General features: G+C 46.0%; 1 protein-coding gene across 1 annotated transcript; it reads right to left on the bottom strand.

Moving 5' to 3' along the window:
- Positions 1-51: 51 nt before the first annotated feature.
- LOC135114996 (nose resistant to fluoxetine protein 6-like) lies at positions 52-14,420 on the bottom strand. The gene is made up of 17 exons (XM_064031379.1): positions 13,768-14,420; positions 13,171-13,314; positions 12,860-12,922; positions 12,413-12,650; positions 11,426-11,555; positions 10,135-10,229; positions 9,869-9,969; positions 9,388-9,487; positions 8,748-8,832; positions 8,236-8,387; positions 7,305-7,476; positions 6,601-6,812; positions 6,322-6,439; positions 5,955-6,132; positions 5,402-5,541; positions 5,095-5,200; positions 52-1,601 (listed from the first exon to the last, which is right to left on the bottom strand). Coding segments are annotated over exons 3-17 (1,989 nt in total). The 5' UTR covers positions 12,861-12,922; positions 13,171-13,314; positions 13,768-14,420; the 3' UTR covers positions 52-1,440.

The following is a 14,420-nucleotide window of genomic DNA, read 5'->3' as shown; positions in this document are numbered from 1 at the left end:
CTCTCTCTCTCTCTCTCTCTCTGTTGTGCTGGGACAATAACACGATAACTGTTATTTTTAATCATATAATAGTTGTGTAATAATAATAGTATAATAAATATATACATTACTTTTACATAAAATAAATTGGAGAAAAGAATAAATTATGCTCTCACTAAAAAATATACGTAGGTTGCGCATTACACACACACACACACACACACACACTCTCTCTCTTTCTCTCTCTCTCTCTCTCTCTCTCTCTCTCTCTCTCTCTCTCTCTTGCAAACACAAAACACCAGGACGCACCATGACATCTTTAAGACAACACACTCAGCACAGCCTCAGGGACTCCAGCGTCCCTCGCGTCCCGCCTCACACCACGACGCTCGGGCGCTTATGAGTAACACAGAATTAACCCTTTCACTGCGGTATGCAACAACTCTCTGCATTAAAAAGCACGGTTCACAGTCTCCTCTAGCACCTATATGAAAGAGAAGTGGGTAGAATACATTTTCCAGTGCTTAAAGTGCTTAACCTACATGGAGACAGTAGAATGTTGGAAAATGACATGAACCTTCAAATTATTTCTTGTCCAGGCATGGATAAGATGACATGAAGGACAGAGTGAGGGAAAGGTGAGTGTAGTGAGAGGATGGAAGTGCTCTCTCGTGTTGTGCCCTCTCTTGTTTTATACAGTGCCGCTGAGAGCACACCACGACCCACTAGCGGTACAGAGCAGAAATCACAAGAAGAAATAATGTTCAGAGATAGCTGCAAAATAAAATGTCTCAGGCTGGTTTGTGGATAAAGACATGTGAGAAGGCAGTGAAAGGGTTCAGAGATGCCTAAGGTTACATGCCTATTACAGATTACACTCCGGTAATTTCCATTCGATCCAAACTACCTCGAAATCCAATTAAGAATAAGTAGCACCAACAGCTTGCCTAAAGTACCTGCGTGCCTGACAGAGGTATTTAGTGGCATGAAGAATATACGGATGATGTAGAGAAGATCATCATTATGAGTAGTCTACAAATAACTACTAGTAGAAGCAACGGATTCAAGCTAAGTAAAGTTAGAAAACAAACAGAGATTCGAAAGAAGTGGTTCACAAATAAAGTGGTAGATTACTAAAATAGACTCAATAATCACGTTTCGAGTGATCAGGGAGCTTTAAAAGAATATTAGATAAATCTATGGATAGGGATGATATTGGGTATAGGAAAGTTTGTTTTAAAGGAAGGACTGCCATGTGTAAACCTACTGGCTTCTTGTAGCTTTCCCTCTGTTCTTGTGTTTTTATGTCATATTAGGTAGCTGTCAAGGTGAGGTTTCCGCAGTACGAACACAAACATGAAATAAATATACATGATAAGTCCACATCTAGGCGGACTTAATGGATTGAGTACATGATGAGTCCGTAAATCGTTGAATAAATAAGGTGAGGTGACGGGCGCCTCAGAGATTCCTGTAGGTGGTGTTGGTGAGGGCGGGGGAGGACAGAGTGGCTAGCAGAAGGGCATGTCGTCTCGTAGAAGGCTTAACTTCCTCCTCCTTCTTTTCCTTCTGAGTCACGTCTGTAGCAGCGCTGGCAACTTTGGGGCGTCGCCATAGCTTACCTGAGAAATGCAAGAGGGGAAAATTTATTGATAAACTCCTGAACTGCCAATAACTCTATTAAATTTGTTTTATTTGAGTCGCCCCGCACGATCTTACTGAGCAGAAGTAACACTACAGGCACTAAAAGATGACTGCTCGGTCACTTGCTCTGCTGTCAGTGGTGTCTTTCACAATCATACTCTGAACTTGCACCAGACCTTTTGTGGCTCTTTATCAGGAGTCACAGCAGTCGGAGAGTCAACGAGAGCATAACAACTTTACGATGGTTACTGCAAGAATGTAACTTTGTGAGAGCAATACCAGGAATCTCGCTTGGAAGTGACATTGAAGTGAAAATTACACGTATATGTATTCTTTCGCTCCCAGTGGAGGTAACCTTTCCAACGGCGGGGAGAGTATTGGGTTTGTTTGTTTAATTGTAGAGCTATCACTCCGTCTATCTAGAGACATGTCTTTGCACTTCTGTCTATCTGTCTGCCTGTCTGTCTGTCTGTATGTCTGTATGTATGCATGTATTTATGTATTTACGTGTGTATGTATATATGTATGCAGGCATGTATACTTATGAGAGTATGCGAGTATGTACATTTGATTTATATACTTGGTCATGTATATTTCGTCAAGTACAGTCGGTTGCAGTAAAACTTGTCCCAGTCCTGCTTCATTCATTCAGTAGCGGAGTGTCCCGCCTACCTGATGGAGGCTGCTGTTTTCCTGTGATTGGTTAAACCTCCTAAAGAGCAAACTTTAATCCTCCACCCACTCACCTGCCACACCTGGTCCATCCCCGTTCATCCCCATGATCAGTGCGTTCCCCCATCCCCCTCTCCACCACCATCACCAGCCCCTCTCTTTCTCCTCCCTCCCTTCCAGAACTTCCTCCTCCATCTCCCTAATCCCCTCCATTCCACCACCACCACTACCACCATTACCCTTCCTCCTCCTCTTCCTCCCCTCTTCCTTTCCACACTCCATCACCAGCACAACTACCTCCTTCTCCTCCACCCGCAATTATTTTTATCTTTTAACTATAGTATTTCTGTTACTACCTCCTCCAATCATCCTCTCCTTCTTCTTCCAGCACTCCTCTCTCTTCCTCCTCCCTCCTTCTACCACCCTCTTCTTCTCCACCTCCCCTCTCCCTCTCTCCGTCCCCTCCACCACCAACAGTTGGTACGTATATTTCTCACTGCCCAGTCAAGCATCGCTAAGCCAGTCGTGTTTTTTTCGCCACTCAGACACAGACATTTGAAGCACTGCGAAGGATGCAGACACTTTTACAATAACATCTTTATGAGATAACTTGCTTAGGGTGGAGGCAGCCATCCAGGTGAGTGATAGTTCAAGTGAGGTGTTGTCTGGGCGCCACCTAGATGAGTCAGGTGAGGAGGTGACGGTGGGATCTCATCAGTATATTGAATGTGCTGTGTCCATTACAAGACTAAAAGATAAAACAGCTGTGTCGAGATCGTGTGTTAATCGGAAACAGATACGCAACGAGTCTAATTGGTTATCCAGAAAACATTATTCATTTATCACTCTTTGGTTTCTGAACATAATGGAAAAATGCTTAAAAGTGCCGCTGTGGAAATGGAAGTGAGTTCGACTGATTTCATTTTGTGGTTTTCGAAAAAAAAAGTTTGGCTTTTCGAAAATATTTACAAACAAGCACACACAAAAAAATAGGAAACGTGATTTTTTATGACTCCTACAGAAAAAAAAATCGGATTTTTTAAATGATTCACAACCACACAAAGAAAGCAACATATATGGCTGGACAAGCAACGCACACAGAGTCTTTATACAACGTGACCAAGAATTAAAGTTAAAGGTACGGGAGACCTGACCTTACTTGAACCTGTCCACTCCGGTAATATTCATGTCAAGTGCTGTAGTGTTAAGGTCATGAGGTCTCGTCTGCCAGCACAGCAATGTAGGTCAAAGGTGTAGTGCTTTAGTCTGACCACGACGCGACGCAGTGCCTGATGAGGGTGACGTGCAGCGCGATGGTCCACAGAAATATGATGTGATGAGGCGGGACAGGCGACAGTGGTTGGTGTGGTGAGGCGCGGCAGGCGATGGAATGTTTGGTGTATTCAGGAAACACAACGTGAGGTAATCGCACAGATTTGGTGCACTTTTTTATTTTTTTGATGTCGAGAGTGTTTCACTGAGAGTTCTGTGCTCACACAGGCCACAAACTTGCATAAAACAAAGACAGTAAGTATATACTACGTTCGTAATTTTAGCTTGTGGGGTACTTTGACTAGAAAAACTATCTTATTATTTGTATTGAAAGGTGTGCATTGAGAACCAGTTACTCTCATCTTTACCAGTCATACCCGGCGCCGCGACAGTGAAATGATACATGAAACTGTGCCGGAGGGGATGATTATTTTGCTGTCTTTGTAACTCATGGTTGCCTGGTGCTCGCGCAGCAGTCGTCTGCCCAGGATGAAGTCCACGTTGGTGTAAGGCACAGCCTTCACTGCGATTCCTCTCAGGAAATGGTTTCCTCCCATGCATAAAGTCACACTTGGGCCACTCTCTGTCACTAGCTTACGTCTTAATTTCTTTCTCATACGGCTTGAGAAGTACAGGCTGTACATCCCCGTGCTCACCACCATCGTCATGATGCTTCCCCAGACACCACTGGGCAAAACTCCAAAAGTTACCACCCCTTTCCGTCTTCCACGTCTACTTGGTTCCAGCACGCGCCGTGGGGAACACACAAAGAGAGTACTTCCGTTGTGGTGAAAAGTCTGCACCATACCGGCCCGCTGGAGCACGTGAGAGCCCAGCACGATGGTGGAGGGATCGTGGAAGCGAGCCATTCTGTCTGGGAGTATCAACGCCCTGTCACAAACCTGGTGACCGCCTTCCAGGATGAGCATGAGCCGCTTCACCTTCACCACCTCAATCTTTTCAGTGCCCATTACTGAAGTCACCGTGACCTTCTCGGTACTTTCGTCACCCTTGAAAAACCCGAGCTTCGAGGCCAGACTTTGATAGAGCACTGTGTCGGAGATCCCGCTGTCCAACGTCACCCACACCTCCTGGCCGGCAACGGAGCAGCGCACTTTATTCCCGCTGTGAACTGGAATACCATTCTTGAGGAGTGGCGGCGCCTTCCTCTCAAAGTGAGGCACCGGGTACAGGTACAGGCAGAGGTCGTCTTTCTTGGCGGTGCTGGAACTCTTGACGGACTGCGTGCTCATTTGTTCTGATGTTGTCTTTGTGCGATGGATTTTGTGATGAATATCTTATTATCCTCTATCAACAACAACGACAACAATAACTGCAGCAGGAACAGCAACTATATGAATATAAATGAAAAATGAGTGTAAATTTACGTCCATCATGAGGCAGCTGAAATGACTCGCACGCACCACTTGGCACCTCGACACCACCCAGCAAAAAGCGACCTAAGAAAAGTTCTCTTTCTAGTGTAAACAGATAATTACACAGAAAACAGCAGATAAATTCCCGAACCTGAGCTTAGAATGGTGAGGAGGCGTGCCGCTGGGGCCTCCACCAGGAGCAAAACCACCACGCTGACGAGGGCACTCAGGCACAGGTCCCCCAGCACCAGGTACGCCTGAAGCACACACAAGAGGCGGGTAAAAAGCTGTGTTTTGTCTTCAGTGATATGTATAGGTTAATAAAAAGTATACGACAAAGCAATAAATAAGATAATCACTGAGAGTTATGGGGAACACGAGAGTATAATCCATAAAATACCCTCTTCATGTATGCACGTATTTGTATTTGTCTTGTACATCGAGAGGAGGTCTCGTACCGCGGTGAGGTGGTCGTAGTGAATCTTGTGTGGCCTGGAGGCTGCGAGGGCCTGGAGGGGCAGCGACACCAGGAACATGCAGTAAGAGAGGCGACACAGGGGCGTGAAGACAGGCCGGGAGAAGAACCAAGACACCACCCCTAGGAACACAGCCTCGAGTAAGGAAACTGGCACCGACTGTTATGACTGAAGTATATTAAAGAAAGGATTGTTATGTCTCGTTTAGAATCTTTGAAAATGTTTCTGCTTGAACTCTGTTATTTGAAAAAGCGAGATTATTCTTTGTTCATTAACCTCATTTGTTATAACGTAAATAAAGACTGACTAAATAATTGATAAAAGGACATGCTGACTTCGTATGGAATTAGAGGACAGTGTGAAAACCTAGTGAAAAATCCGAAAAGATACAGAGTGTGGTTCCTTGCGTCCTGCCACACGCACAGTGTAGGAGGTCCAGGCAGTGCAGGACGCCAAGCACCTTGACATCGGGTGCACGTGGTATAGTGGAATGATTAGCTTTGTTCACTTCCACACATAGTCACCTGACACTCACCTGGCTGGCCCTTAAAGGCGTTGATGACAAAGAAGGCGAGAGCGGCAGCCCAGGCTGGTCTTGCCAAGGAGGAGTACACCGCTGCCCAGAGAGTACCGCTGCCGCCGATCCAGGAAGGCCCCATCAGCACCACCACTACCGCCGCCCAGCACGCCGCTCCGCACGCCCGCACACACCCCTGCCCCGCACCACACCACTTATTACTCCCACAGGCATAACTGATAATGATTCGACGGGGGAAACTAAATGAAATGCCAATTTATCTACGTACGTATAATACACAGATATTGCGTTTGGCCGAGTATATGACATTAATTTGACCTTGAACGAGGCACTACACACACACACACACACAACGAGGCCTGACCTGTGTTAAAATGAGGTTGTTTTCGTCTAGCCAGTGGTAGAGCACACCTGCCGCCAGCCCCACCAGGTAAGGCCCAGCGCGGCACCAAGGCACCACGTAATAAGTGCTGTAGTACGCTCTGGGCAGAGGGGGAGGAGGAGACGCCACACATAAATATGATAGCCATTTCCGTGTGGTTTGTGGGACACTTCCGCGGAGCAAACACAAAGACAAGAGCAATATCTCGGGTTTTGTGAGAGTGATAAAGTTTATAGGATAGGTTACGGCAATGTGTCTCACCGCGTGGCTTCATCGTCCCAGTGTGTGGCAGTGGGCGGCAGGTCGTTCAGGAGGGTGATAAACGCCGGCAGCAGGACGGACATGGTGAGGCAGGCGGCCAGGGGAAGCCAGCGGCACCTCCAGGCGGGCCAGCGGTACACGGGCAGCAGCAGGAGGGGCGCCACCAGATACAGCTGCCACTCCACGGCCAGCGACCACAGGTGACCCAGGCACTGCACACACCAACGCGGTCATTCACAAGCCAGGCACGCACGCATACCAATTTTACAAGCACACCTGTAAACTTCCCACTCCCCACTCCTCTCTCCCCAGTCCTCACTCCCCACTCCTAAACCCTCCTTCGCCCCTTTCCCTTGAATGCCGTCTGGCGCTCAAACAATTTAAAGTTCAATTCCTTTCTCTCCCAAAACAAGGGAAAAAAAAAAAAAAGACGTCATAGAACATTTTTCATGAGAATGAAACTTTTGAGTATTTTTACAAAACAATACCTAGCGAGATAAAGTTTTAAGTTTAATTCAGCGTGACAAAAATATGAAAAATAGCTACGAGAATCTCAAAGAGGTAGTAAAGCCTGATACGCTTTACCATAATGTTCTCTTTTATAAACCAACGCTTTTTCCCCGTCTTTTTTCCTCTTTGACTTCCACCCACTTGAATAGGAATGAGATGAAAATTAAGGATCAAAGCTTGCCCCTCAGCCTCACCATGTCGCTGGGATCACTGAAATTATTGAGGAAGAGAAGGTTGGACCAGGCCGCGTTAGCGCAGGGGCGGCCGAACAGTCCCTCGTAAGTCCTCTCCCACACGGGGCCCGAACCCAGGTGCGGCAGGAGGCTAGTGCACGTCCACATCACGTAGCCCATCGCAGGCACCAACCTGAGCCACCAGACACACTAGTCAGAGAAGGTTGTTGAGTAGTTGGGTGTTTCTTGTTCCAGTTATTCTCTTCCTCCTCCTCGTTCTCGTCTTCCTCTTTTCCTTCCTCCTCTTCTTTCTCCTGCTTCTCCTATTCTTAGTCTTCCTCTTCTTACACATTCTCCTTCATCTCTTTCTTTCTCTCTTTCTACTACTACTATTACTACTACTACTACTACTACTACTACTATTACTGCTACTAATATTACTACTGCTACTACTACTCTACTACTGCTACTAGTACTATTACTATACTACTACTGCTACTACTACTACTACTACTACTACTATGACGGCGACGAGGACGAGAGATATATATTGCAATGAAAAAAAAAAGAGAGCGAGAGAAAAATAAAAACTTTCTTCGGTTCTCTCAGGAAAGTTATAATTTGAAAATACAAGTCATTAATTGGAAGAGAATTCCCCCGAAGTTCCTGTTCCTCGAGATCGACCTACTTATCTATCTATCTATCTATATATATATCTATTTACTTATCTATCTATCTATCTATCTATCTATTTACTTATCTATCTATCTATCTATCTATCTATCTATCTATCTATCTATCTACCTTTCTATCAATCTGTCGTTCTGTCCTATCTTTGTATTTACGAAGGCACAGAAGTGAGAATCGGTATCAAGTTACAACAAAAAGTTACAACATGTATATACGGTATTTCTATCTACATATTTCTTCTCTATTTCCCTGCGCGTCTCACCTCAGGTATCGCTGGAGGCAGTAACCGGGGAAGGTGAACTCTGCGATGCGCTTTTTGAGGAAGATTGACACGAGGAAGGCGCTAATGAAGAGGAAGGTGTCCACAGAGGGATAGGCGTTGAAGACCCACCAGTACTTCCAGTCTCTCATGTGCTATTGGGGAGAGTACGCGTCATTGCTCTCTCTCTCTCTCTCTCTCTCTCTCTCTCTCTCTCTCTCTCTCTCTCTCTCTCTCTCTCTCTCTCTCTCTCTCTCTCTCTCCTCTCTTCTCTCTTTCTCTCTCTCTCTCTCTCTCTCTCTCTCTCTCTCTCTCTCTCTCTCTCTCTCTCTCTCTCTCTCTCTCTCTCTCTCTCTCTCTCTCTCTCTATGAAAAATGCTTCCATATATCTTTGTCTGTGTCTGCTACTTCATCTATTCTTCAAAAACCTGCATTATTTTTTTTTTTCACTGGAGAGCGTTAAAGGTTTCATTACTACGTATATTTTCGTATCTACAGTCCTTTTCTCAGCTCACCTTGGTAATGTCACGCGGGTTGGCGGCGGAGATCAGGAAGAACATGTACCGGTGTGCCAGGATCACCCACATCATACTGGTCACCCTGCAACCCAGAACACCTCCAACATTATCACGTCCAGTGCCTAACACCATGATCGTCTCCCAGTGCTGTGCTTGCCCTGCGTCGTGTCCCTATCACTACTCTGCCTCTAAGGTAACTGCATAGTGTCTGTTTTCTCCCCTCTGTCTGGTTTGTTTTGTGATGTATTGTTATCGTTATTCTGGATGTTTCTAAGGTAGGCTAACTGTATAATGAAATGCTTTCCTGTGTTCTTGTTTTGTTTAGTGTTGCGTCACCATCATTATTCTGGGTGTTTCTGAGGTGATTATAGAGTGTATGTTTTTTTTTGTGTATTCTTGTTTTATGTTGAAGCATCATTATTCTGAGTATTTCTGAGGTAACTGTATAATTTTTTTTTTTTTTACTGTTGCGTCATCACCATTACTTTGAATATTTTTAAGCTAGCTGAATAATGTATGTTTTCTGTAATTTTACAGTTTTGTGTTGTGCCATCATTACTTTGGGACTTTCACTGTACACTGTAGTATACGCTCCCCTGTGCTCTTGTTTTGCTTTGTGCAACACCCTCCCGCTTACCTGATGCCGTCCAGAGTCTGCAGGTGGGTCTCCGCCGTGCTGTGGCTCATTAATCGCGTCCAGTTCTGTGTTAGCGAGAAGCAGTGCAGCAGCTGTTTGCCTGTCGTGGTGAAGGCGGGAACGTGGGAGACGGCAGGCAGGTAATGAGGAGGCAGTGGCAGGTGAAAAGGTGACAGGTGAAGGTGGAAGGTTAGGTGGAGGTGAGTTGGGAAGGTGAAGGGTAAAATTGTAACTTGACTGAGTTATGGCGCAGCAACATGATCATACGGCGTCAGTCTGGGCTATGAGAAAGCACTACCTCGCTTACCGATAAATCACTGTCAAGTCAGGAATGAACATGCAAGTCTAAGGAAGGTTTGGACATTGCCGAGGTGATAAAATGCATGGAATGTAATAAGTGAAGGAGTGAGAGGATTACCTTATTAAAGTTGACACATTGTCTACATATCTCAACACTCAGCCTCGTGTCGGCGCCACTGACCTGGGAGACAAGAGCACTTCGCCGGCGCACTCGGGCACGGACGGTGAAGGTCGAGCATGGTCGCCGCCGTCACCAGCACCACCAGCACCGCCGTCACCAGCCTGCAAAATACAGCATGCCTTTGTGACGCTGCCTCACCTGGACCAGAGTTATGTTCTTCATGGCAGAGAGAGAGAGAGAGAGAGAGAGAGAGAGAGAGAGAGAGAGAGAGAGAGAGAGAGAGAGAGAGAGAGAGAGAGAGAGAGAGCAAAGGGAGCGTCACTTACAAGAAGGAGAGGTCCCTGGGGTGCGTGTCGTGGTCTTGGCGGTGACAGGTGACGGTGAGGGAGACACCTGGGACCTGTTGCCTCTGTAAAGACTCCTGTAGGGGGCCAAGGCAAGGTATATTTTAGTAAGTTAGTAGACAAGTAAGTAAGTAAAGTAAATAAATAAGTAATCTGATGAGGTGAAGAAGCGCCAAGCAGCTGAGGTCACATGGAACAAGATGAAAATGCGCATTTTTCGATACACTACCCCGCATACTCTGAAAAATAACAACTGTTATCCTTACGCTCGTGTGTGGGTCTTGTTGATACACAGGCTATGATTGTTAGACTGGCAGTGACTTGTTAACATTAGAACATAAGAACATAAGAACATAAGAACATAAGGAATAAGGGAAGCTGCAAGAAGCCATCAGGCCTACACGTGACAGTCCCTGTATGAAATATACCTACTTATTTCCACCTATCATCCCCTTCCATAAATCCGTCTAATCTTCTCGTAAAGCTCCCTAATCTCTTAGCACTAACAACTTGATTACTAAGTCCGTTTCATTCATCTACCACTCTATTTGAGAACCAATTTTTACCCATCTCTTTTTTAAACCTAAATTTTTCAATCTTGAAGCCGTTATTTCTTGTTCCGTCCTGGTTGCTGATCCTAATAATTTTGCTTACGTCCCCCTTGTTATAGCCATCATACCACTTAAAGACTTATATCAGGTCCCCTCTTAACCTACGTCTCTCTAAAGAATGTAAATTTAACAGCTTCAGTCTTGCTTCATAAGGAATACTCCTCATCCCTTGTATCCTTTTAGTCATTCTTCTTTGTACTGATTCTAGTAGACCTATATTCTTCCTGTAATATGGGGACCAGAACTGCACAGCGTAGTCTAGATGAGGTCTGACCAGCGCCAAATATAATTTTAATATTACCTCGGGCCTTCTACTTTTAACACCCCTAAAAATTAATCCTAATACCCTATTTGCCCTGTTTCTGGCCTCTATGCATTGCTTTCTTAGACGGAGTTCAGAACTAATTATAACTCCTAAATCTTTTTCGTACCCTGAACCTGCCAGAGCCTCGTTGTTTATTGTGTACCTAGTGTGTGGGTTTCCTCTGTTTATTGTATCTCGAGCCTTTATCCCTTACCGTCTGCAGTTGTTATGTTATGAGGTCGTGATGGAAGTCATGATTGTGGGAAGAGAAGATCATGTTTCAAATTAATTAGCGTGTAAGTTATTGAATGTATGGGGACGTTTGATCGAGTGAGGCACAACATGGGAAAAGACTCACCTGAAGGAGGCTATCGGTGCAGGTGTCCGGTACACATGTGGCGTACGAGTGCTCGAACTTGCCCGCCAGAGACCTAAGAAGCTGCCAGGAGCCGCCACTTCCTCCTTGGTCCTCTGCTTCCTCCTTTCCCCTGTCGCATACAACACCCAAGTCAAACATAAGGATCTCGCTTTGCCATTTTATTCCCTCATACAAGACGCTTAATCCTTGTCAAGTTACAGGGCCTATTGTGAAGAGTTTGGCGGTGGTGCCGAGGAGGAAAGGAGGGTTTGACTAGCGTGTGAGACAAGGCTAAGTAAAGGGACTAGACAGCTCCGCGACAACTTCACTACAAGCCCGTGAGTGATATATTTACTGTGTTTTGTTGTCAGATATGTGTTGAGTATTGTCCCTGTCTGCCTGCCGCCAACACTTCAGCTTTAAACGAATGAGAATGTTGCCGTGGTAATCATGACGGTATTGGGAGCGGGAGGAGGTCATCGATGGCATGGAAAGCGCCAGCAGTCATAATGAAAATCACTATATGAATAATTTTTATCTATGGCGTGACATTCAGTGGGCTGTTTTTGTTGTTCATTCATCAGCACCTACCTGCCATTGTTTGTATAAGGACTGAATAGCGTTATCGCAGTATTTGAATCAACATCTAATATACTGCCAATTCACTATAAAATCTTTCTCGCCCATAAAGTAAGTGAATCTCTATTCCTCGCTTCCCCTTCTACATGCGTGTGCCCCCTTGCCTCAACACACCTGTGCTGACGCTATCATACAGTGACCTCCAGTTTAAGTTACTTAGACTTGAATTTAGTTTACTAGATTGGCGTATGGCTCGGTAAAGTTCCTTCAACTTAATTAAATAACCTTGCGTGTGACTTGGTAAAAAGAAGAGCTGCGCATGGTAATTAAAAGTATTTATATGAAAAGTCGATACCGGATAAGTCATGAGAGGTGAGCGAGGGAGTGAAGCCTCTACCCGTGACCCACCTGACGGAGACGAGGCAGTAGCGGCCCCTCAGGGTAGTGTCTCGCTGCTGTAGAACTTCATGGCTGAAGGTTGCCATGGTAATGTTGTGCAGGCCCAGGCGATGCTGGTGAGGCTCGAGGTGGGACAGGAGTGTGCCAGGAAAATGAGCCGAGACGTCCTCACACAGGTCAGGGTGACCACGAGTCTCCGTGGCACCTGCACCGATGCCGTCCGCTACTTTGCCGCTGGCATCCCACACTACGGAGGGCAAAGGAAACGGAAACTGAAAAAAAAATCTTGTAAAATCACAATTTCGATGTGACAGGAAGTATACAAGCGACGATGGGAAGATTAGAGACTTATTAAAAATATAAACCTCGAAAGAAGGACTAAAATATATACTGAAGCCCTGTTTTCATGAACAGGAAGTGTTGTTGTTACAAAGATATTGTGTCAGAATTTCTTACTTATGCGGCTCCAGGGCTGGGAGGAGGCCAGGGCAAGAGCTGACTGGACGAGGCACAGGCCAGCTGGGAGATCGTGATGGGGAGTGACTGTTCCTTGCGGGTAATAGTGTTTTCCCACCAGCCACCTGCAGGACACACAAGGAATCAGACATTCTAATCACCTTGCAACTCAAAGCGAGCCACACCATCACTGCCACATCTACACCCGGCCATGCTGAAGCTGCATAACAGTTATATTCCTGCCTCACTGCGGCAGCTCACGGTCATCTCATGCCATTTCCATGCCAGCTCATCACACCGAGGACACCTACTAGTTAACCCAAGGCTGTATTACCTGAGGGACATGAGGGTGTCTTGTGTGTGTGCCGGGATGGTGATGCCGCCCTCCGCTATTGCCTCCACCCCAGCCAACATAAGTGTCACCATTAGTTGCCTCACGAACCATGGAAGTGAATCTGGTTCAAGGAGAGGTAAGAGTTTACTTACAGCAGACAAAAGTATCACGCGTATTGGTTAGTTCACCTCTGCCATGCAAATGAAAAATAAAAATATATTTCATATCGTCAAATAATTTATCTTACCACTGGAAAATAAAAACGAATTTATTGTCCCTTTTGAATATAACGAATGAGCATGACTTTTAATTTAAAGCTGTCACACCTGCCATTGGTTAGTTTTAGGGAGCATCGATGGAACATCCAGTGCTTTATCATTCAAATTCGATGATGTACAGTGGAGAAGTAAATCCTTCATACATCTTTACAAACACTAGATGTTATGTAACACGAATCCATTACAGACGATGGATAGAGAACCATCAAAGTTGAAGTCAAAGTAATCCACGCCCCCGGTCAAGGACAGTATGTAAGTTCGGGTGGCAAAATAAACTGAAAAAAATAACCACTCACACATGACACCGGCGCAAGGTGAAGATCGACGCCACAGCTAAGCCTGCGATGTTGCTGTTCTGCTCACACTCGTGTCCTGCACTGTGTGATCAGTTCACTCTTTGAGTTGAGCACACAGAGTAAGGCTACGTGTTCCTGCAGCTGTGGAGGGTGTGTATGTGTGTGTGTGCCGGTGTGGGTGTCAGGGAGGGCTGCGATTCCACGTCTGTTGGCGGGGACCTCGGAGCCACGGCTGGCTGGCGGCACACTTTATACTAGAAGCGGCCACAGGTGGTCCATTCTTGACGCTGCAGCCAACCAGACATCCGGGTGGACAAAAATACTCGCTGGCGTCAGTATCGAAGACGTCACGGAACACACGCGTCCGACATGCATCCACAACGTGTGCCACAGGGAACTTTGGAGCGGAGCTTGTGACGCAGCGCCCATTTACTGTGCCCAACCATAGATAACCTAAAGCATGCAGACATTGCCGGGATCACGACCTTGATTGTCAGGGGCGTGTCAAAGGCAGTAAGCTTTGTGCTGCAGAGTTGCTGAGCGGGTGTTGTTCAGAGCACATGCCGTGCCTTGCCTGTGAGTGGCGCCGGCCGCTGCCTCCCGCACTGAGTGCACCATGTAGGAGTTTGCATCGTTGTATAGTAGTGATGATG

The sequence above is a fragment of the Scylla paramamosain genome, chromosome 28 (genome assembly GCF_035594125.1).
Source record: "Scylla paramamosain isolate STU-SP2022 chromosome 28, ASM3559412v1, whole genome shotgun sequence".
Lineage (NCBI taxonomy): Eukaryota > Metazoa > Arthropoda > Malacostraca > Decapoda > Portunidae > Scylla > Scylla paramamosain.
Note: the sequence above shows the minus strand (reverse complement) of the source record. Positions and strands in the feature narration are given on the sequence as shown.